This window comes from Zea mays, chromosome 5 (assembly GCF_902167145.1).
Source record: "Zea mays cultivar B73 chromosome 5, Zm-B73-REFERENCE-NAM-5.0, whole genome shotgun sequence".
NCBI classification, from domain to species: Eukaryota; Viridiplantae; Streptophyta; class Magnoliopsida; order Poales; family Poaceae; genus Zea; species Zea mays.
This window is the reverse complement of record NC_050100.1, coordinates 183,623,160-183,647,560: the sequence shown is the minus strand read 5'-3', so window position 1 is coordinate 183,647,560 and position 24,401 is coordinate 183,623,160. Positions and strand designations below refer to the sequence as shown.

The window sequence follows — 24,401 nt, the reverse complement described above, 5'->3', positions numbered from 1 at the left end:
AGATCGTAGAGCCGGACTAGTGGGTAAAGTGTACACCTCTGCGCAGAGTTTGAAAACCTATTCGAATAGTCTGTGTCCACAGGAATGGACGAGTCTGGTATGGTATGGCAATTAATGTTTTGTTTTCCAAAAAAAAGGTGCGTTTGAGAAAAGTGGTTTTTAAAAGGTTCGGCGGTTGAGCCGTGAGCTATGGTGGACGGGAAGTCCAGTAGCTGTTTTTGAAAATGAAAACCGGTGGGAAACTGCTGAGATACCTGGATGGTTTAGTCCAGGGGATTTTGTTATAATACTGAAAAACTTCCTGGTCCTTTTGGAGAGGATGCGCTTTGCAAAAATACAAAATGTTTTTCAAAACAACTCTGCATAAAATATTGCTGTTTCTGCAAAATATCCTGAGCTCCACATATTCCATGCATTATATCTGATTTCCCCATTCCACGGGTGAAGGTGGGCTGTTGAGTACGTTTGTACTCACCCTTGCTTATTTGTTGTTTTTCAGAAAAAGGAGATCGGGTAAGAGTTACGACTGTTCCCAACCTTGCCTATGGCTGTTGGACCGCTGATTTGCTTCACTGCGTATATCAGGCTGCTTCAGCCCCACTCTGATGATATGTCCCGAGTTGTGGACCAACTCTTAAAGTTGTTCGCCACCTTTATAGGTTTGTCTCGTTTAAGCAGATCTGTAATCATCTGATGTATAAATGTGTTTACTAGCCTCCTGGGACTAGTAATTGTATCACATTTGAGTCCCAGAGGATTGGGATGCTTCATATATCTGGTATCACTTTCTGAGAGACCACTCGCAAAAGGAGGGATATCGCAATTGACCATGTTAGCACCCACAAACATTTAGCCGATATCTTCACCAAGCCCTTAGATGAAAAGAGGTTTTGTGAACTTATAAGCGAACTAAATGTACTTGATTGTCAGAAGATGGATTGAGATATTGCCCACATTGCCTCTTCATTATATAGTTGATCATGTTCATCTCTTCCATTTTGTACAATTGCCTATTTCACACTCTTTGTATGCCAAAACTAAGACTGATGTGTTTCCAAGTCTATTTATGTACTTAGTCTTAGATTGAAAGAAAAATAGAGTTGCAAGCAAAGAGAGCACTTCCACTGGTACAAACACTCTTTGTCCAACTCATGTACTTAAATTCATATCTTTGTTGTAAAGGCCTCTAGATCTCTTCGTTTTTTGGTGCTCAATACCAAAGAGGGAGAAATTCACTAGACCAAAGCAAAAGGACCGCTCTACCACTTGTTTTTTCAAAACTTTTTAATCTTCCAAATTAGTAAGGCCCTCTTGATAGCTAAGAGGAGAAAAATGTTATGCCAAAGGGGAGCATTTATTTGGCCAAGTAAAAAAGGTTTAAAAAAGGGGAGAATTTTCAAAACTTAGAAATGTTTGAATATTTTCATTTTTGTACCTCCAGCCAAAAGCAAATTAAATGTCTTTGAAAAGATTTTACCAAAAAGTTTGTAAAAATCAATGCAAGTGATGCAAATATGGTCCAAAATTTTAATCATGTCAAAAATACTCATATTCATTTAGAACTGCTTTCATTTCAGTAACATATAATTCTAAAAAGGTTTGAACTCAAGGAGTGACTAAATTATTACAACAGCTGTGATTTTGTGGAATGATGTCTTACACGATATCCTAAAAAAATACTGTTACCAACGGATAGTGACGACTAGTTCCGTATTTGACACACGATTATTCGTACTTGCATCCGAAAACAGTTATATTTGTATTCATATCCGAAGATATCTGTATTCGAATTCGAATCCAAATAAAAATATGAAAATAAATATGATTTCGATGATATTCGTTCGTATTTGATCTGATTACACCCCTACGCACCAGACTGATCTGATGCACCCTAGACAACAACACTTGTCCTTTTCTCTGTATTTTCTTATCCAAATAATTTTCACTTATTCCAAGAATATTACCATGACTTAGACAGATATTCTAAGTGACAATCCAACTATATCTATGTAATGTACTAGATTTATTTAAATCTCTAACTTAATTTCATGTATACATTTTATAAAAAATGACACAAAGACACAGTTCCCTTTCACCAACCATGATAGGCTCACTTTGTTTAGTCTTCTAGCTTGCTTCTAACAGCCAAACGTTTTGCGTCTCAGTCCACTTATGCGAAAATTGTCCAGCCAACGCAAATGCAGAATTCACCGAGCCATCGAGGTGGGAGAAATGTGTCACTTTCTAAACCCTAAACCATGTAGACCCATTCATCTTCCTCCGTAGCAAGCCTCATGATGTCAAGATTCTCATGACAAATTAATTATCAAGAATCCAGATTCTAAAAAAAACTCTTACCCGGCTTAGGGTTGTTTGGATATCCAGACTAAATGTTAGTCCCTGTCACATCTCTTATCTTCGCTATCTGTACTTTATTAAAGCACTAGTTTTTATGGTTCCACGATTTCCACTGTTGTTGTGTTCCCCATATTAAAATAGTACAAATGCTAAATTTATGCATAAATGAATACTCGAAACATGATTGTCGCCTCTAAACCCACATTCACACACACCTAGCAAACAGAGCACGCATGCTCACGCTTCCAGCTATGTGCGCCTGCTCTGCAAACTTTCGCCTGGATTTAGTAAAAAAAGAGGACGCTCAAACTTGGGTCTATAAGATTGACAACAACGCTCTCCCCCTGAAATTTGCCAATACAGCACACTGTGCGACCACTTCACCTAGATTTCACCCCTACTTTTCTTCTTCCTGTAATGGTTCCCCCTAAATTATCCCTCTATACCGCACCACAACCATAAAATATTATTTTCCAAACTTATTCATCATCCAACATAATTTTTTTCCAAACTAACAAATAATGACATGCATGAAAATCGATGCAAGGGCGGTACATGACACTCTTGATCTGGTGTACGCTCGGGTGCAGAATGCCTGTAGGGGAGGGGGTAGGGCTAGCCATTGTAGGACAAGGGAGACGAGATGAAAATGGACGAGAAAAATCTCATTTCGTCCAGTACCGTATTCCGTTTTTACCCGTACGGTTTTCGTATTTGCGGAAAAACTGGAACGATACAAAAACATGATGGTATATTGCAGGAACGGGAACGAAAAACGATTCAGTGTTTTTCGTCTGCATTTATAAAATCCCATTTTTACGAGTATATTCTTGTTTTTCCCGTTTCCAAAATCTCGTTTTAAGTATAACAAAAAACAATATAACAAAAATAATGTATTTGTCGGTGTTTCGGGTCCGACCGCGCACCCAGGGTTACCCCTCGAGGTGCTTTTAGGAGTAGGACAGTGTTACCGACTGTAGCTCGATGGTTCGTGTCGGGCGCACGAGAAATAGTGGACAATGATGTACAGGTTCGGGCCGCTTTGAGATGCGTAACACCCTACGTCCTGGCGGGAGTGCTTTATGCGATGGATTACAAGGGAGATCTCTAGTGCTGGAGAACGTAGAGAGCGGGGTGGATGGCTAAGTAATGAATGATGTCGATCGTCGTGAAGGGGTGCCCCCTAGGCCTTATATACTCGACCGTGGGGCATTACATGTGGATATGACAACAACGTGTGCCAAAGTAATAGCGAACTAACTGAGTCTATCTTCCTATAGTTCAGCCTACTCATCCTCGCTCAGTTCCGATGTACGGGGCCCTTGAGCGGGAAGGTTGGGTCACTGTTGCAATTACTGCTCGAACTTGTTGGGTCGTCTGGGCTTGCGCCGAACCGGCCTTATGCTAATCTGTTCCACTGGTCGTTCCTCCCAGGCCCACGAGGGAATGACCTTACGAATTATGGGACCCTTGGGCCTTTCGTGAGGTCTTTTATCCTTCTAGTGGACCAGGGGGATATCTGTCCCCACAAGCCCCCGATCTTTGGGCTGGTTTTGGAATAAATGGCCTAAAGATCCTAGGTCCAGCTTGCAGTATTTGACTTTAACAGGGAATGCTTTGGAGATAAGTCTGCCGGCCACTGCTTCTGAATTCTGAGTGATTCGGTTAACACGTTTTCTTTTTACTGTCTTCTTCTGCTATTGTTCCTCGAAATTTGGCGTTCTGTCCCAGGTTCATGCTTCTGAGGTCAGCATTTTGTACTGTTGGACTTCGATTTTCATTGGGTGCACCGAACCGAGCTTCGAGTGGATTTTTGCGCACAATCCACTCGAAGGTCTTCACTTCAAGTATTATCAGAAACCACTTTCATCTTCCACTTGTGCCTTTTCAGAGGTTAGCCTTGTCTTAATTGTGCTTTAGAGGTCAGCATTTTGCTTCTTCGGGGATGATGATTCATTGGGTGCACCATGGGTGTAGCCCCCGAGCTTCGAGTGGATTTTTGAGAATAATCCACTCGAAGGTCTTCATTTCGTGCCTTTTTCTGGGAATGCCTTCGGAGATCCACATTATATTATTAACACTATGCTTTAGAGGCCAGCACACATTTTTGTCTTTAAGGCTGAGTACACGATCTGCCCATATCTTGCTAGGTCCTGCAATTTATTTGATCTGCGACTGATTGGAAGTTCGATAGATGGCCCTTGACTAGTCTTCATGTCACTTCGTGCTTTGATGCTTCTGTCGATTAGACTTGTACCTTATCGGCTATATTTGGCTTTCCTTTGATCCTTGCTGATATCTCTCTTCTGTCTTGGAGTATTCATTGCATATACTGTACGGATGTGACAGTTTTGGAAAATATACTGATAATTCCTGGGCGTCCCCCCCCCAATGGGTGTAGGCAAGGGATGGCTTGGTACACTGAGCGTTTAGCAAACTGCTTCTGAGTAGTAACTTGATGTGATCGCGGGTGTAATCATATCGCCCACACAGTTGACTGGAGTCCCAATGGGTGTCGTGTTACATGAAACGGCGTCAGCCGCCTGACGTGTCTTCAGACGGTTTGAATTGCATATTGAATTTTTGTGACTGTTCGGTGGCCGTGGTAGGAGGTGAGCGGTTGCCTTCTTCTTCTATAAATAGTGCTCTTGCTTCTCCGGCGTTTTCACATTTCTTGCTACTGCTTGCTATTTCATCTCATCTTCTTCTTTCCACTCCGCCATGGGCAAGAGCAAGAAAGGTGGTGGCTCTTCGCATCACTCGGGCGACAAGCACAAGCGCGAGCCGACTCCTCCCTCGGAGGACTTCGGCGACTCGGAGTACTCGGAGGAGGAGTTCTCCTCTGAGTCCGAGGGCTCTCCGGCTCCTGCCTCTCCCCCGGCGTCGTCTGATGATTCAGATGACTCACAGGGGATCGCCGCGGAGGTATGGACTTACATCCGGGCCGTCGAGCGCGCCGGGCTCAGATGAGTCGGAGTACTCCTCGGACGAGGAGAATTCCTCCGACTCGTCCAAGGAGGGTGGCGGCGGCGACGGCGACGACGACGGAGGCGACGGTGACGGTGGCGGCGACAGCGACAAGGGCGGTGACGGCGGCGGCAAGGGTGGCAGCGGCGACGGCAGCGGCGACAGCAAAGGCAGCAGCAAGGGCAGCAACAAGGCCAGTGGCTAGACGCCACTGATTTTAGATGTTAGTGTAGATTAGTAGTAGAAATAGTATTAGCGAAATAATGTAGTAGTAGCTAGTAGTATAGTTAGTTAAATGTAATGTAGTAGAAGGGAAAGCATCAGCTCATAATGAGTTGATTTGTAAGTTCGGTAGTACTTCCCGTATAATGGAGAATGATTTCAACCCCTCTTGTGTGTATCATTCTGCTTTCTTGCTGATCGTCGATTGTGTTAACGCCTACTGCAGAGGCTGTTTTTGAACGTAATGCTTGTGTAGTGACTTAGAATCATTGAGTCGTGCTTCAGACTGCCTTTTTCACGATGCCAGCGCTTTAGTAGTGGTGGTCGAGTGATTATCAGCGAGGTTGGGGCTTTTAGAGGTGATAGCCGAGCGATAGCGGGCCGCGTCGGTGTTTTAGAAATAACGACCGAGCTGTTACTGGCGATGTTGGTGTTTTAGAAGTAACAACCGAGTGATAACGGACCGCGTCGGCCGCTTTGAAAGTAGTGGCCGAGTGAAGTCAGATAACGCCAGCGTTTTTAGAAACAACAGCTGAGTCAATTTGAGTCGTGTCAGCCGTTTTGGAAATAACGGCCGAGTGATGACATGGCACGCCAGCGTTTTAGAAACAACGGCTGGGTGATGACATGGCGCGTCAGCGTTTTAGAAATAACGGCTGGGTGATGACATGGCATGCCAGCATTTTAGAAATAATGGCTGGGTGATGACTGGGCACTTTTTAGAAATGGCCTCTGGCCCGGGAAAACCCCATATGTACTGCACTGTTGCACGCCTCCACGCTCCGTGCCCTAGTTTCTGCTTTTCTGCATCCAGGCTTTCTCTGCTTTCCTGCAATATTGCTTCTGCTCCGCTTGCTAGCGAGGTTGAGATGGCGCCTAAGCGAAAAGCTTCAAGTTCGTCTGTCGCAATCATTCCCCCCATCGATCCCAACAGTCAGTTGCCTTTCATAGGTAACCATATATGTGTTGTCTCTGAATCCAACCTTCTTCATCTCGTTTCCATCGGAGTTCTTCCTCCGAAGGAGCTCTGTTCGTGGCGGATCTGCCGTGGGGTCACTATTCCGACAGAAGACACCCACGAATCCGTCATTTACGTTCCTTTTCTTATCCGCGGACTTGCTCTTCCCATTTCTCCTTTCTTCCGCGGTCTCCTTGATTTCTATCGCTTGAATCTGACCCATCTGAACCCCAATTCCATTCTTCAAGTTTCTGTTTTTGTTCATTTATGTGAAGCCTTTCTTGGTGTTTTGCCCCACTTTGGCCTTTGGAAGTATTTGTACCACTGTCGGCCTGGAATGGCTGGAGGGCAGCACCAGCTGGTGGGGGGCGCGAGCTTGGAGATGCGCCGTGGGAGGAAGACTGATTACCTCGACATCCCACTCAAGGATAGCATCAAGGGATGGCGCCTGGAATGGTTCATCGTGGAGAATCATGGGAATTCCCTCCCCCCACGGTCAGGGAGACAGCCGGATGTCCGCACTCCGAGCTGGACCGAATCCCCCACAGACCAGGAGGTGGCTGAGGCAGGGGCTCTGCTAGCTGAGGTTGGATTGTTGAAAGAAAGGGGTCTAACTGCAGAAGCTATGGTCGCTGACTTTGTTTTCAAGAACATTCAACCGCTGAAAGACAGAGCGTATCCGGCCTATCTGTATCGAGGCTTGGCTGATTCAACCCGGGTAACTAATAGAAGAATTCCTGCTGTGGACTTGGTGGGCCGGCTCGAGATGATACTCAAAGGAAAGGTGTCGAACATCGGCGCTCCTGTTGCATACTCGGCCTGGAATCTGCCTCCTTCCCAGTCCTTTACCAGTTTCATGTCAAATCCTCCTACTTGTGATAGCGGTTTGGGCCTTAGAGTGCAACCCTCTCCCGAAGAAGTTAGTGCTTTGGTTGCCTCGCTCGGAGAAATTCCTGACGACGAGAGGCAGGTTCATTTTGAGGTGCCTTTGAATCCAAGTGACGCAGAGATAAGTGCTATGCTGGATATGTTAGCTGAGGATTCTTCTGATGCCACTCCTGCTGAAACACTGGTGGTTGCGCCCATCCCTGAAGCCTGCAAAGCTTTGGACGCTCAGAGGTCTGACAATGTTCGCCCGAAACGTTCTCGCCGAGCCGATCAACCCACTTCTCCTGCTGAGGGGCAGAAGAAGAAGAGACGTCTTCGTCGAGTGTCTAGCTTGGATCAGGGTGCCGGTCCTTCTGTTCCTGTTGCTGAGGAAGTGCCAGTGCCTGAATTTGCTGAGGCTGACCCCAATGGGTGTGACCTGACTGCTGCTAACCCCAATGGGTGTATTGTCCGTGTTGTTGATGAAGATGATGAAGAAGAGGATGAAATCCCTCTGTTTCGGAAGAACAGCCGGCGTTACATAGCTAGTGGGGAAAGTAGTGGTGTTCCTTCTCCTACTTTGTCTGCCCTGATTGGTCTGCAAGAATTATCTCTGGCGAACTTTGATCAAACTCTTGAAGACATGGTTCCAGAAGATCTGTTGTCAGAGCCGGCAGATGGTGGCGCGATGGTTGTTTGTGTTGATGTGCCCGATGCCGGGTTGGGGTCATCCCGGGTAGCGTCCCGCGCCTCATCGACCTTAGAGCGCGGTCTTGAGGGTCAAGAGGCTGGTCTAGATTGCACTACCCCCACGGAAGTGACTGAGGGTCCTTCAGCCTTAGAGGTGGCTGTTGCAGAGAACTTGGCCCCCATGGATGGCGCTAATGCTTACCCAGCCCCCGAGGGTGTTGTCGGAGATGATCCGGCTCGGATGGGTAGCGTGAGCTGTGACCCAGCCCCCGAGTGGGTTCTCCCTCCCACACTTCCATGGATGTTCACGTAGGGTCTTCTCCTCCACACTCTAGTTGCATGGCGGTAGCGCAAGCCTTCGGCCAAGGAGTCGCTTTAGAGGTCAGCGCACCCGATGAGAGGGTTCTGGCTTCTGCTGATGACACTGAATTGGTTCTTGCTGATTCGTTGCGAGTTGTTCCGGTTGGTGACCCTTCGCCGAGCCATCAGTTGACCTCTTCACGACTTGGGGGTTCCCTCATTCTTCTCCAACCTCCAGGTATTTTGATCTCTTCTAGTCTGACTTTACCCCAGGCAGATAATTGTTCTCATGCTTGTCTGTTTTTAATGCCAGGCGTTGGTTGATGAGATGTCTAGTCGGCTGAAGTTGCAGGGTGCCTCTGTCCCAGAAGGAGCTTTGTCTCTGGCGCGTTGGAATTCAGTGCTGCTTCAGCGGTGTGTATCTGATTTGGAGGTGGCAAATGTCGGTCAGTGCTCTTTTGCTTCCTTTTTTGGCTACCTGATTAATCTGCCTTTTATTTTAACACATTTGCTTGACTGTTTCTTGACAGATATGGCTCGGCAGTACTCTGATCTTGAAGAAAAATATTCTCAAGGTCAGACTGAACTGGCCCGATGGTGCTCTGATCTTGAAGAAAAATATTCTCAAGGTCAGACTGAACTGGCCCGGGTTTCTGCTTCTCTGAATGATGTTAACACGCTGAACTCTACTCTCCATGCTCAGCTCAACTCTGAAAAGGTGACCTGCGAATCTTGGCTTTGTTTGCTGTGTTCTTATTGCTTCCTTGACGTTTGGAGAAACTGATTCTTGTCTATAGGAAGAAAAGCGTGCCCTCGCTACTTCTCGTGACAACCTTGACAAGCTATACCGCGACGCCAGCAATTCGTTGACCATCTTGGAGAGGAGTCATCGCTTCACCAGGGAGGAGTTAGATAATCATCGTTATAAGCTGCAAGAACCCTTGGACGATGTGATTCGCCTCAAGCAGTTGGTGTCGACCAAAGATGCTGTCATCAAGGATCTGCGTGCTTCCAAGAAATCTGTCGCCCAGGAGCTAGAAACCGCTCGGTTGGCTGTCAAGGTTGCTGAAGAGACTTCTGCTACTCTGAGGGCCCAGCGCGATAAAGCTATGGATAAAGCTATTCGCGCGGGGCGGATCCTGATGAGGAGACCTGGTGTGGTTGTTCCTGACGACATAATGGCAGATGTGAACGCCGCTCCTGATTCCTCAAGTCACCCCTCTTCGTCGGTTGCTCCTGAGAAGAACACTGCCAAATAGAAAACATTGCATGCTTTGAACACGTGGTAATGTGCTCGGATGTTTTGTTAGAGGACACTTTTTAGTACTGAATGCTACTATTGTTTTCCCATTGTTTAGAATTCAACAGTGTCTACATTTGTAGAAGTAAATGCAGTGTGATGGTTTTGAAATTTCATCATGGGGCATAGAAGTTGCCCTAAGATGGGTGATTGCAAACGTGCCAAGCATGTCGTGCCAATTTAAATCAGCGCCAACTTAAACCGACTGCTCCGCTAGTAGGGCATAGTGGTCACCCCGAGTGTATTAAGTGTGAGCATGTCGCACCGCCTTAAGTCATTGCCGACTTAAGCTGATTGCTCTGTTAGTAGGGCATAGTGGTCACCCCGAGTATAGTAAGCGTGAGCATGTCGCACCGCCTTAATTCATTGCCGACTTAAGCCAATTGCTCCATTAGTAGGGCATAGTGGTCACCCCGAGTTAAGTAAGTGTGAGCATGTCGCACCGCTTTAAGTCATTATCGACTTAAGCTGATTGCTCCGTTAGTAGGTGAAAGTCGCCTAGAGGGGGTGAATAGGGCGAATCTGAAATTTATAAACTTAAGCACAACTACAAGCCGGGTTAGCGTTAGAAATATAAACTAGTCCGAGAGAGAGGGCGCAAAACAAATCGTGAGCAAATAAAGAGCAAGACACGATGATTTGTTTTACCGAGGTTCGGTTCTTGCAAACCTACTCCCCGTTGAGGTGGTCACAAAGACCGGGTCTCTTTCAACCCTTTCCCTCTCTCAAACGGTCACTCAGACCGAGTGAGCTTTCTCCTTAATCAAACGGGTCACTTAGACCCCACAAGGACCACTACAAACTTAGTGTCTCTTGCTTTGATTACAAGTGCCTTGAGAATAAGAATGGGAAGGAAGAAAGCATGATTGCAAAAGCCAAGCGACAAGAGCGACAAATAACACATGGATCACTCTCTTTCTCAAGTCACTAATCACTAATGATCACTTGTCTCAATTGTGGAACTTGGAGAGATTGGAGGCTTTGATTGTGTCTTGGAATGGATTGCTAGCTCTTGTATTGAATGTTGAAGTTTGGAATGCTTGGGTATCATGAATGGAGGTGGTTGGGGTTGTATTTATAGCCACCAACCACTTCCTAGCCATTGCACCTTTCTGCCGACCGCGGACGGTCCGCGCCCCTGGACCGGACGGTCCGCCCCTGCAGATCAACGGCTGAAAACGTAATGGTCAGCAGTAACGGCTATATCAACGGCTATATTGCATTTAATGCGTCGTCAGATGTCAGATAAAGCCAGTCGCGGACGGTCCGGTCGTGCACCCCGGACGGTCCGCGAGGACGCTATAATTCATTTTGTCGAACCCGTCACCTTCGGGTTTTTCGGTTCCTCACCTACCGGACGGTCCGCGCCTGAGCCCGGACGGTCCGCGCATGGTCTCGGACGGTGCTTGTTCTTCCATCGGACGGTCTGCAGTAGAGACATGTGTTTTTGCATTGGTTTTGTCCGAGGGTCATTTAGGTGTCGTGGACGGTCCACCGCAAAGGCCCGGACGGTCCGCGCTTGGCCTGATTTTCCAAAAAGCTTCTCCTGTCCGGAATAATCTACGGTATTCCGGACAATCGATTTAGTATAGTTGTAGATGAACCTTTGGCACCTGTAGAACATATAATCTAGAGCAAACTAGTTAGTCCAATTATTTGTGTTGGGCAATTCAACCACCAAAATCAATTAGGAAAAGGTGTAAGCCTATTTCACTTTCAATCTCCCCCTTTTTGGTGATTGAAGTCAACACAAACCAAAGCAAATATAGAAGTGCATAATTGAGCTAGTTTGCATAATGTAAGTGCAAAGGTTACTAAGAATTGAACCAATAAATTCTCATAAGATATGCATGGAATGTTTCTTTATTTTTAACATTTTGGACCATGCTTGCACCACATGTTTTGTTTTTGCAAATTCTTTTGTAAATTCTTTTCAAAGTCCTCTTGCAAATAATCAAAGGTAAATGAATAAGATTTTGAGAAGCATTTTCAAGATTTGAAATTTTTTTCTCCCCCTGTTTCAAATGCTTTTCCTTTGACCTAAACAAAACTCCCCTTAATAAAATCCTCCTCTTAGTGTTCAAGAGGGTTTTAAGATACCAATTTGAAAATACTACTTTCTCCCCCTTTTGAATACAATAAGATATCAATTTGAGAATATTTTTAAAATTAGGTGGTGGTGCGGTCCTTTTGCTTTGGGCTAATACTTTCTCCCCCTTTGGCATGAATCGCCAAAAACGGATACTTTGAGTGAAATATAAGCCCTTTAACTACTTTCTCCTCCTTTGGCAAACAATATATGAGTGAAGATTATACCAAAGTTGGAGAGTTGCTCAGAGCGACGGCGAACGATGAGTTATGAAGTGGAGTGGAAGCCTTTGTCTTCGCCGAAGACTTCAAATCCCTTTCAATCTATAACTTGGTTTGAAATTCACTTGAAAACACATTAGTCATAGTATATAAAAGAGACATGATCAAAGGTATATTCATGAGCTATGTGTGCAAAACATTAAAATAAATTCCTAGAATCAAGAATATTTAGCTCATGCCTAAGTTTGTTAAAAGTTTGTTCATCTAATGGCTTGGTAAAGATATCGGCTAATTGTTCCTTAGTGTTAATATATGCAATCTCGATAACTCCCTTTTGTTGGTGATCCCTTAAGAAATGATACCAAATGGCTATGTGTTTAGTGTGGCTATGCTCAACGGGATTATCCGCCATGCGGATTGCACTCTCATTATCACATAGAAGAGGAACTTTGGTTAATTTGTAACCGTAGTCCCTAAGGGTTTGCCTCATCCAAAGTAATTGCACGCAACAATGGCCTGTGGCAATATACTCGGCTTCAGTGGTAGAAAGAGCTACGGAATTTTGCTTCTTTGAAGCCCAAGACACCAGGGATCTTCCCAAGAACTGGCAAGTCCCCGATGTGCTCTTTCTATTAATTTTACACCCTGCCCAATCGGCATCCGAATAACCAATTAAGTCAAATGTGGATCCCCGAGGGTACCAAAGCCCAAACTTAGGAGTATAAACTAAATATCTCAAGATTCGTTTTACGGCCGTAAGGTGAGCTTCCTTAGGGTCGGCTTGGGATCTTGCACACATGCATACAGAAAGCATTATGTCCGGTCGAGATGCACATAAATAGAGTAAAGAGCCTATCATCGACCGGTATACCTTTTGATCGACGGATTTACCTCCCGTGTCGAGGTCGAGATGCCCATTGGTTCCCATGGGTGTCTTGATGGGCTTGGCATCCTTCATCCCAAACTTATTTAGAATGTCTTGAGTATACTTCATTTGGCTAATGAAGGTGCCTTCGTGGAGTTGCTTCACTTGAAATCCTAAGAAGTACTTCAACTCCCCCATCATCGACATCTCGAATTTCTGTGTCATGATCCTACTAAATTCCTCACATGTAGATTCGTTAGTAGACCCAAATATAATATCATTAACATAAATTTGGCATACAAACAAATCATTGTCAAGAGTTTTAGTAAATAAAGTAGGATCGGCCTTTCCGACTTTGAAGCCATTAGTGATAAGAAAATCTCTTGGGGCATTCATACGTGATTAGGACCCAAATATAATATCTTCAAAGCCGGGAGGTTGCTCAACATAGACCTCTTCCTTGATTGGTCCGTTGAGGAAGGCACTTTTCACGTCCATTTGATAAAGCTTAAAGCCATGGTAAGTAGTGTAGGCAAGTAAAATGCGAATTGACTCAAGCCTAGCTACGGGTGCATAGGTTTCACCGAAATCCAAACCTTCGACTTGTGAATATCCTTTGGCCACAAGTCGGGCTTTATTCCTTGTCACCACACCATGCTCATCTTGCTTGTTGCGGAAGACCCACTTGGTTCCTACAACATTTTGATTAGGACGTGGAACTAAATGACATACCTCATTCCTTGTGAAATTGTTGAGCTCCTCTTGCATTGCCACCACCCAATCCGAATCTTGAAGTGCTTCCTCTACCCTGTGTGGCTCAATAGAGGAAACAAAAGAGTAATGTTCACAAAAATGAGCAACACGAGATCGAGTAGTTACCCCCTTATGAATGTCGCCGAGGATCGTGTCAACGGGGTGATCTCGTTGGATTGCTTGGTGGACTCTTGGGTGTGGCGGTCATGGAACTTGTTCATCTTCCTCATCTTGATCATGGGCATCTCCCCCTTGATCATTGCTCTCCTCTTGAGGTGGCTCAACTTCTTGATCTTTGAGAGCACCTAGAGGGGGGGTGAATAGGTGATCCTGTAAAACTTAAAACTTAACACCACAAACTTGATTAAGAGTTAGTATAATGAAATCAAGTGAGTAGAGAAGAGAGCTCTTGTGAGACATAATAGACACAATAAGGACAAGCACAAGAGACACGAGGGTTTTATCCCGTGGTTCGGCCAAGTACAAAAGTTGCCTACTCCACGTTGTGGCGTCCCAACGGACGAGAGTTGCACTCAACTCCTCTCAAGTGATCCAATGATCAACTTGAATACCACGGTGTTCTTTTCACTTTGCTCTTTTCCCGTTTGCGAGGAATCTCCACAACTTGGAGTCTCTCGCCCTTACAAAAAGAATCAATATGAAGCACAAGAGTAAGGGAGGAAAGCAATACACTCAAAACCACAGCAAATACGCACACACACGATCAAGACTTGAGCTCAAGACAATATCTCAAGGTTCTCACTAGAACAGAGCTCAAATCACTAAGAATGTCGAACTAGTGCGCAAGAGTGAAGTATGAATGATCAACAATGCTCAAAGGTTGCTTGGTGTCATCCTCCATGCGCCTAGGGGTCCCTTTTATAGCCCCAAGGCAGCTAGGAGCCGTTGAGAGCATTCCAGGAAGGCAATTCTTGCCTTCTGTCGCCTGGCGCACCGAACAGTCCGGTGCACCACCGGACACTGTCCGGTGCGGATTTCTTTCCTTCTTTGGCGAAGCCAACCGTTGGCGCTTTGGAGCCGTTGCCGCACCGGACACTGTCCGGTGCACACCGGACAGTCTGGTGCCCCCTTCCGACCGTTGGCTTGGCCACGTGTCTCGCACCGATCGCGCGGCCGACCGTTGGCCCGGCCGACCGTTGGCTCACCGGACAGTCTGGTGCACATCGGACAGTCTGGTGCACACCGGACAGTCCGGTGAATTATAGTCGTACGCCGTTAATCACTTTCCCGAGAGCAGCAAGTTTGCCTGAGCCAGCCTGGCGCAACGGACACTGTTCGGTGCACCACCGGACAGTCCGGTGCACCCAGACAGAGCAGACTTTGGCTGAACTAAGCCATCTTTACTTTCGACTTGATTTTTCCTGTTTCCAGCACTTAGACACAATACATTAGTCTCCAAAACAATGTACTCCCTCCGGTGCAGTAAAAGAAGTCATCCTGCGCGTGACCGAGCGTGCACAAAAAGAAGTCATAGCGCGTGTGGGTCTGGGATTTGGACGTTGTTGCCCCTAGTAATTGCACAAAAAAAGATGCATTTAAGAGGAATCGAACTTGAGACCTCCAGTCTAGAATGCCTTGGAGCTGCTGCAGTAACCAATCAAGCCTGATTGTTTTAGTGACGTTAATGCACCCATATCCCTATTTAATAGGGGCAAACAGGGAAAACTCTATGATAATTAATCACTTCTTGGTATGCACAATCATGTCCTAAACGACTACCTTTACTGCACTGGAGGGAGTACTAAGTCTGAGAAACATACCTTTATACTTGATTTGTACTTTGTCCACCATTTAACACTTAGGCACTTGTGTTGAACACTAAATCACCAAAATACTTAGAAATGGCCCAAGAGCACATTTCCCTTTCAATCTTCTCCTTCATCATTTTGAGCCTTATCCTCATCTTGAGTTGGTGGAGATGCTTGCGTGGAGGAAGATGATTGATCTTGTGCATGTCGTGGCTCTTCGGATTCCTTAGGACACACATCCCCAATGGACATGTTCCTTAGTGCGACGCACGGAGCCTCTTCATCACCTATCTCATCAAGATCAACTTTCTCTACTTGAGAGTCGTTAGTCTCATCAAACACAATGTCACAAGAAACTTCAACTATTCTAGAGGACTTGTTAAAGACTCTATATGCCCTTGTGTTTGAATCATATCCTAGTAAAAAGCCTTCTACAACCTTAGGAGCAAATTTGGATTTTCTACCTCTTTTAACAAGAATAAAGCATTTGCTACCAAAGACTATAAAATATGAAACATTGGGCTTTTTACCGGTTAGGAGTTCGTATGATGTCTTCTTGAGGATTCGGTGTAGATACAACCGGTTGATGGCGTAGCAAGCGGTGTTGACCGCCTCTGCCCAAAACCGATCCGAAGTCTTGTATTCATCAAGCATTGTCCTTGCCATGTCCAATAGAGTTCGATTCTTCCTCTCCACTACACCATTTTGTTGTGGGGTGTAGGGAGAAGAGAACTCATGCTTGATGCCCTCCTCCTCAAGGAAGCCTTCAATTTGAGAATTCTTGAACTCCGTCCCGTTGTCGCTTCTTATCTTTTTGATCCTTAAGCCAAACTCATTTTGAGCCCGTCTCAAGAATCCCTTTAAGGTCTCTTGGGTATGAGATTTTCCTGCAAAAAGAACACCCAAGTGAAGCGAGAATAATCATCCACAATAACTAGACAGTACTTACTCCCGCCGATGCTTATGTAAGCTATCAGGTCGAATAGGTCCATGTGTAGGAGCTCGAGTGGCATGTCAGTTGTCATGATGTTTTTGTGTGGATGATGAACACCAACTTGCTTCCCTGCCTGACATGCGCTACAAACCCTGTCTTTCTCAAAATGAACATTTGTTAGTCCCAAAATGTGTTCTCCCTTTAGAAGCTTGTGAAGATTCTTCATTCCAACATGTGCTAGTCGGCGATGCCAGAGCCAGCCCATGTTAGTCTTAGCAATTAAGCAAGTTTCGAGTTCAGCTCTATCAAAATCTACTAAGTATAGCTGACCCTCTAACACTCCCTTAAATGCTATTGAATCATCACTTCTTCTAAAGATAGTGACACCTGTATCCGTAAAAAGACAGTTGTAACCCATTTTACATAATTGCGAAACTGAAAGCAAGTTGTAATCTAACGAATCTACAAGAAAAACATTGGAAATGGAATGGTCAGGAGATATAGCAATTTTACCCAATCCTTTGACCAAACCTTGGTTTCCATCCCCGAATGTAATCGCTCTTTGGGGATCTTGGTTTTTCTCATAAGAGGAGAACATTTTCTTCTCTCCTGTCATATGGTTTGTGCACCCGCTGTCGATGATCCAACTTGAGCCCCCGGATGCATAAACCTACAAAACAAGTTTAGTTCTTGATTTTAGGTACCCAAACGGTTTTGGGTCCTTTGGCATTAGATACAAGAACTTTGGGTACCCAAACACAAGTCTTGGTGCCCTTGTGTTTGTCCCAACATACTTGGCAACTACCTTGCCTGATTTGTTGGTTAGCACATAAGATGCATCAAAAGTTTTAAATGAAATGTTATGATCATTTGATGCAGTAGGAGTTTTCTTCTTAGGCAATTTTGCACGGGTTGATTGCCTAGAACTAGATGTCTCACCCTTATACATAAAAGCATGATTAGGGCCAGAGTGAGACTTCCTAGAATGAATTCTCCTAATTTTGCTCTCGGGATAACCGGCAGGGTACAAAATGTAACCCTCATTATCCTGTGGCGTGGGAGCCTTGCCCTTTACAAAGTTAGACAATCTCTTAGGAGGGGCATTAAGTTTGACATTGTCCCCCTTTTGGAAGCCAATGCCATCCTTGATGCCAGGGCGTCTCCCACGATAGAGCATGCTTCTAGCAAATTTAAATTTTTCATTTTCAAAGTCATGCTCGGCAATTTTAGCATCTAATTTTGCTATATGATCATTTTGTTGTTTAATTAAAGCCATATGATCATGAATATCATCAATGTTAATATCTCTACATCTAGTGCAAATAGTGACATGCTCAATGACAGATGTAGAGGGTTTCCAAGAATTAAGTTCAACAATCTTAGCACGTAAAATATCATTGTTATCTCTAAGATCGGAAATGGAAGTATTGCAAACATCTAATTCTTTAGCCTTAGCAATTAATTTTTCATTTTCAATCTTAAGGCTAGCAAGAGAATCATTTAATTTTTCAATCTTAGCAAGCAAATTAGCATTATCATCTCTAAGATTGGAAATTGAATCATCACATACATTTGAATCAACCTTGGCAATTAATTTAGCATTCTCATTTCTAAGGTTGACAATAGTATCATGGAAAGTGCTTAGCTCACTAGATAGTTTTTCATATTTTTCTACTTCTAGAGCGTAAGCATTTTTGACCTTAACATGCTTCTTATTTTCCTTAATTAGGAAGTCATCTTGGGTGTCCAAGAGTTCATCCTTCTCATGAATAGCACTAATTAATTCATTTAATTTTCTTTTTGTTGCATGTTTAGGTTGGCAAAAAGGGTGTGCAAGTTATCCTCCTCATCACTACAATTATCCTCATCACTAGAGGTTGCATATTTAGTGGAGTATTTTGATTTTACCTTCTTCCTTTTGCCGTCCTTGGCCATGAGGCACTTGTGGCCAACGTTGGGGAAGAGGAGTCCCCTGGTGACGGCGATGTTGGCGGCGTCCTCGTCGGAGGAGGAGTCGGAGGAGCTCTCGTCGGAGTCCCACTCGCGACACACATGGGCATCGCCGCCCTTCTTCTTGTAGTATCTCTTCTTTTCTCTCCTCTTTCCCTTCTTGTCGTCGCCCCTGTCACTATCACTAGATAATGGACATTTAGCAATGAAATGACCGGGCTTACCACATTTGTAGCATACTTTCTTAGAGCGGGGCATGTAATCCTTCCCCCTCCTTTGCTTGAGGATTTGGCGGAAACTTTTGATGATGAGCGCCATCTCCTCATTGTCGAGCTTAGAGGCGTCGATGGGTTGTCTACTTGATGTAGACTCCTCTTTCTTCTCCTTCGTCGCCTTGAATGCGACCGGTTGTGCTTCGGGCGTGGAGGGGCCATCTAGCTCGATGATTTTCTGTGAGCCTTTGATCATCAACTCAAAGCTCACAAAGTTTCCTATTACTTCCTCGGGAGACATTAGTGTATATCTAGGATTACCACGAATTAATTTAACTTGTGTAGGGTTAAGAAAAACAAGTGATCTAAGAATAACCTTAACCATTTCGTGGTCATCCCATTTTGTGCTCCCGAGGTTGCGCACTTGGTTCACCAAGGTCTTGAGCCGGTTGTACATCTCTTGTGGCTCCTCTCCTTGGCGAAGGCGGAAGCGACCGAGCTCCCCCTTGATCGTCTCCCGCTTGGTGATCTTGGTCACCTCGTCTCCTTCGTGCGCGGTCTTGAGTACGTCCCAAATCTCTTTGGCACTTTTCAATCCTTGCACCTTGTTATACTCCTCTCGACTTAGAGAGGTGAGGAGTATAGTGGTGCTTGAGAGTTGAAGTGTCGGATTTGGGCGACCTCGTCCAAATCATAGTATTTATCCCCCGGTGATGGTACCTGTACTCCAATCTCAACAACATCCCAAATGCTAGTGTGGAGTGAGGTTAGATGATGCCTCATTTTATCACTCCACATATTATAATCTTCACCATCAAACATGGGTGGTTTGCCTAATGGGACGGAAAGTAATGGAGTACGTTTGGAAATGCGAGGGTAGAGTAGGGGAATCTTACTAAACTTCTTGCGCTCATGGCGCTTAGAAGTTACGGACGGTGTGTCGGAGCCGGAGGTGGATGGTGACGAAGAATCGGTCTCGTAGTAGACCACCTTCCTCATCTTTTTCTTGTCACCGCTCCGACGCGACTTGTTGTGTGAAGGGGATCCCTTCACCTTGTTGGCGGACTCCCCGGATGGAGCTTTCCCATGGCTTGTAGCGGGCTTCTCACTGGTCCCGAATTCCCTCTTAGCGGATGCTCCCGACATCACTTCGAGCGGTTAAGCTCTAATGAAGCACCGGGCTCTGATACCAATTGAAAGTCACCTAGAGGGGGGTGAATAGGGTGAATCTGAAATTTATAAACTTAAGCACAACTACAAGCCGGGTTAGCGTTAGAAATATAAACTAGTCCCAGAGATAGGGCGCAAAACAAATCGCGAGCAAATAAAGAGCAAGACACGATGATTTGTTTTACCGAGGTTCGGTTCTTGCAAACCTACTCCCCGTTGAGGTGGTCACAAAGACCGGGTCTCTTTCAACCCTTTCCCTCTCTCAAACGGTCACTCAGACCGAGTGAGCTTTCTCCTTAATCAAACGGGTCACTTAGACCCCACAAGGACCACTACAAACTTAGTGTCTCTTGCTTTGATTACAAGTGCTTTGAGAATAAGAATGGGAAGGAAGAAAGCACGATTGCAAAAGCCAAGCGACAAGAGCGACAAATAACACACAGATCACTCTCTTTCTCAAGTCACTAATCACTAATGATCACTTGTCTCAATTGTGGAACTTGGAGAGATTGGAGGCTTTGATTGTGTCTTGGAATGGATTGCTAGCTCTTGTATTGAATGTTGAAGTTTGGAATGCTTAGGTATCATGAATGGAGGTGGTTGGGGTTGTATTTATAGCCACCAACCACTTCCTAGCCGTTGCACCTTTCTGCTGACCGCGGACGGTCCGCGCCCCTGGACCAGACGGTCCGCCCCTGCAGATCAACGGCTGAAAACGCAACGGTCAGCAGTAACGGCTATATCAACGGCTATATTGCATTTAATGCGTCGTCAGATGTCAGATAAAGCCAGTCGCGGACGGTCCGGTCGTGCACCCCGGACGGTCCGCGAGGACGCTATAATTCATTTTGCCAAACCCGTCACCTTCGCGTTTTTCGGTTCCTCACCTACCGGACGGTCCGTGCCTGAGCCCGGACGGTACGCACGTGGTCTCGGATGGTGCTTGTTCTTCCATCGGACGGTCCGCAGTAGAGACAAGTGTTTTTGCATTGGTTCTGTCCGAGGGTCATTTAGGTGTCGCGGACGGTCCGCCGCAAAGGCCCGGACGGTCCGCGCTTGGCCTGATTTTCCAAAAAGCTTCTCCTGTCCGGAATAATCTACGGTATTCCGGACAGTCGATTTAGTATAGTTGTAGATGAACCTTTGGCACCTGTAGAACATATAATCTAGAGCAAACTAGTTAGTCTAATTATTTGTGTTGGGCAATTCAACCACCAAAATCAATTAGGAAAAGGTGTAAGCCTATTTCCCTTTCAGTAGGGCATAGTGGTCACCCCGAGTTAAGTAAGTGTGAGCATGTCGCACCGCCTTAAGTCATTGCCGACTTAAGCCGATTGCTCCGTTAGTAGGGCATAGTGGTCACCCCGAGTTAAATAAGTGTGAGCATGTCGCACCACCTTAAGTCATTGCCGACTTAAGCCGATTGCTCTGTTAGTAGGGCATAGTGGTCACCCCGAGTTAAGTAAGCGTGTCAATTGACAGTGAACAATCTGAGTGCCCTTGAAACCTTTTTATTGATGATATTTTTCTCGATTTACAGAATACATCGTCGTTCCGAGAGCTTCTAGGATGTAGCTAGGGGTAAAACTTCCTGAGGTGTTCTATGTTCCATGAGTTCCCAATTTTCGTGTCGTCCATCTGAGTGAGACGATATGATCCCGGCCGAGTGACTTCTGCTACTATGAATGGTCCTTCCCATAGAGGTGACAATTTATGCTGTCCCTCCCCCGTTAGAATTCGGTGGAGGACGAGATCTCCCATTGCGAAGGATCGACGCTGAAAGGGAATTAGGCTTACACCTATTTCCTAATTGATTTTGGTGGTTGAATTGCCCAACACAAATAATTGGACTAACTAGTTTGCTCTAGTATATAAGTTATACAGGTGCTAAAGGTTCACACTTAGCCAATAAAAAGACCAAGAATTGGGTTCAACAAAAGAGCAAAGGGATAACCGAAGTGTGCCCTGGTCTGGCGCACCGGACTGTCCGGTGTGCCACCGGACAGTGTCCGGTGCACCAGGGGACTTCAAGCCAAACTCTTCACCTTCGGGAAAATCCGGAGGCGCTCCGCTATAATTCACCGGACTGTCCGGTGTACACCGGACAGTGTCCGGTGCTCCAACGAAGAGCGTCTCAGGAACTCGCCACCTTCGGGAATTCGCTCCGCTATAATTCACCGGACATGTCTGGTGTGCACCGGACTGTTCGGTGAGACAGCGAAGCAACGGCTACTTCGCGCCAACGGTCACCTGCTACAGCATTAAATGCGCGCCAGAGCACGCAGAAGTCAGGCACGCGCGAAGTGGCGCACCGGACACTCTACAGTGCATGTCCGGTGTGCCACCGGACATCCAGGCGGGCCCAGAAGTCAGAGCTCCAACGGTCGGAACCCAACGGCCTGGTGACGTGGCTGGCGCACCGGACACTGTCCGGTGTGCACCGGACTGACCGGTGCACCATGCGACAGACAGCCCCACCAAACGGCTAGTTTGGTGGTTGGGGCTATAAATACCCCCAACCACCCCACATTCAAATCATCCAAGTTTTCACACTTCCAACCACTTACAAGAGCTAGGCATTCAATACAAGGCACACTCAAGTGATCAAATCCTCTCCCATTTCCACCCAAAGCTTTAGTGACTAGTGAGAGAGATTTGTTGTGTTCTTTTGAGCTCTTGCGCTTGGATTGCTTTCTTCTTTCTCATTCTTTTCTTGAGATCAATACTCACTTGTAACCGAGGCAAGAGACACCAATTGTGTGGTGGTCCTTGCGGGGAAGTTTTGTTCCCGGTTGATTTGAGAAGAGAAAGCTCACTCGGTCTGAGGGATCGTTTGAGAGAGGGAAAGTGTTGAAAGAGACCCGGTCTTTGTGACCACCTCAACGGGGAGTAGGTTTGTAAGAACCGAACCTCGGTAAAACAAATCCACGTGTCACACTTCTTATTCACTTGCGATTTGTTTTGCGCCCTCTCTTGCGGACTTGATTGTATTTCTAACGCTAACCCGGCTTGTAGTTGTGATTAACCTTGTAAATTTCAGTTTTGCCCTATTCACCCCCCCCCCTCTAGGCGACTTTCAATTGGTATCGGAGTCCGGTACTTCATTAGAGCCTAACCGCTCGAAGTGATGTCGGGAGAACACGCCAAGAAGGAGATGGATACCGGCGACAAGCCCGCTACAAGCCACGGGAAAGCTTCATCGAAAGAGTCCCGCAAAAAGGGAAAGGGGAAGGAGAAGAAAGCTTCTTCCCACAAGTCGCATCGGAGTGGGGACAAGAAAAAGAAGATGAGGAAGGTGGTCTACTACGAGACCGACACTTCATCGCCATCTACCTCCGGCTCCGACGCGCCCTCCGTAACTTCTAAGCGCCATGAGCGCAAGAAGTTTAGTAAGATCCCCTTACACTACCCTCGCACTTCTAGACATACTCCATTACTTTCCGTTCCATTAGGCAAACCGACAACCTTTGACGGTGAAGATTATGCTAGGTGGAGTGATTTAATGAAATTTCATCTAACCTCACTCCACAAAAGTATATGGAATGTTGTTGAGTTTGGAGCACAGGTACCATCCGTCGGGGATGAGGATTATGATGAGGACGAGGTGGCCCAAATCGAGCACTTCAACTCCCAAGCCACAACCATACTCCTCGCCTCTCTAAGTAGGGAGGAGTACAACAAGGTGCAAGGATTGAAGAGCGCCAAGGAAGTTTGGGACGTGCTCAAGACCGCGCATGAGGGTGATGAACTCACCAAGATCACCAAGCGAGAAACGATCGAGGGGGAGCTCGGTCGCTTCCGTCTTCGCCAAGGGGAGGAGCCACAAGACATGTACAACCGGCTCAAAACCTTGGTGAATCAAGTGCGCAACCTCGGGAGCAAGAAGTGGGATGACCACGAGGTGGTTAAGGTTATTCTAAGATCACTTATTTTCCTTAACCCTACTCAAGTACAATTAATTCGTGGCAATCCTAGATACACACTAATGACTCCCGAGGAAGTAATCGGGAATTTTGTGAGCTTTGAATTTATGATCAAGGGCTCACGGAAGATCAATGAGCTTGACGGTCCTTCTACGTCCGAAGCTCAACCGGTCGCATTCAAAGCGACGGAGGAAATGAAGGAGGAGTCTACACCGAGTAGAACACCCATCGACGCCTCCAAGCTCGACAACGAGGAAATGGCGCTTGTCATCAAAAGCTTTCGCCAAATCCTCAAGCAAAGGAGGGGGAAAGATTACAAGCCCCGTTCCAAGAAGGTTTGCTACAAGTGTGGTAAGCCCGGTCACTTTATAGCAAAATGTCCTGTTTCTAGTGACAGTGACAGGGGCGACGACAAGAAGGGGAGAAGAAAGGAGAAGAAGAAGTACTACAAGAAGAAGGGCGGCGATGCCCATGTTTGTCGCGAGTGGGACTCCGACGAAAGTTCTAGCGACTCCTCCGACGACGAGGACGCCGCCAACATTGCCGTCACCAAGGGCCTTCTCTTCCCCAACGTCGGCCACAAGTGCCTCATGGCAAAGGACGGCAAAAAGAAGAAGGTTAAATCTAAATCCTCCACTAGATATGAGTCTTCTAGCGATGATAATGCTAGTGATGAGGAAGATAATTTACATACTCTTTTTGCCAACTTAAACATGCAACAAAAAGAGAAATTAAATGAATTAATTAGTGCCATCCATGAGAAGGATGACCTCTTGGACTCCCAAGAGGACTTCCTAATCAAGGAAAACAAAAGGCATGTTAAAATTAAAAATGTTTATTCTCTAGAAGTTGA

General features: G+C 45.9%; 1 protein-coding gene across 1 annotated transcript; it reads left to right on the top strand.

Moving 5' to 3' along the window:
• The first annotated feature begins 8,579 nt into the window (after positions 1–8,579).
• LOC109939923 (uncharacterized) lies at positions 8,580–9,621 on the top strand. Its single transcript, XM_020538384.1, has 4 exons — positions 8,580–8,600; positions 8,676–8,808; positions 8,893–9,080; positions 9,160–9,621. The coding sequence occupies exons 2-4, from the start codon at positions 8,691–8,693 to the stop codon at positions 9,619–9,621; spliced, it is 768 nt and encodes a 255-aa protein (XP_020393973.1). The 5' UTR covers positions 8,580–8,600; positions 8,676–8,690.
• Positions 9,622–24,401: the final 14,780 nt, after the last annotated feature.

What these genes read in the sequence shown, in the direction of transcription:
- LOC109939923 (XM_020538384.1), top strand. Translation starts at nt 8,691, where the DNA reads ATGTCTAGTCGGCTGAAGTTGCAGGGTGCCTCTGTCCCAGAAGGAGCT. An exon ending in TTTGGAGGTGGCAAATGTCG is followed by an intron (nt 8,809 to 8,892) that starts GTCAGTGCTCTT and finishes GTTTCTTGACAG; the next exon opens with ATATGGCTCGGCAGTACTCT. An exon ending in CTCAGCTCAACTCTGAAAAG is followed by an intron (nt 9,081 to 9,159) that starts GTGACCTGCGAA and finishes TCTTGTCTATAG; the next exon opens with GAAGAAAAGCGTGCCCTCGC.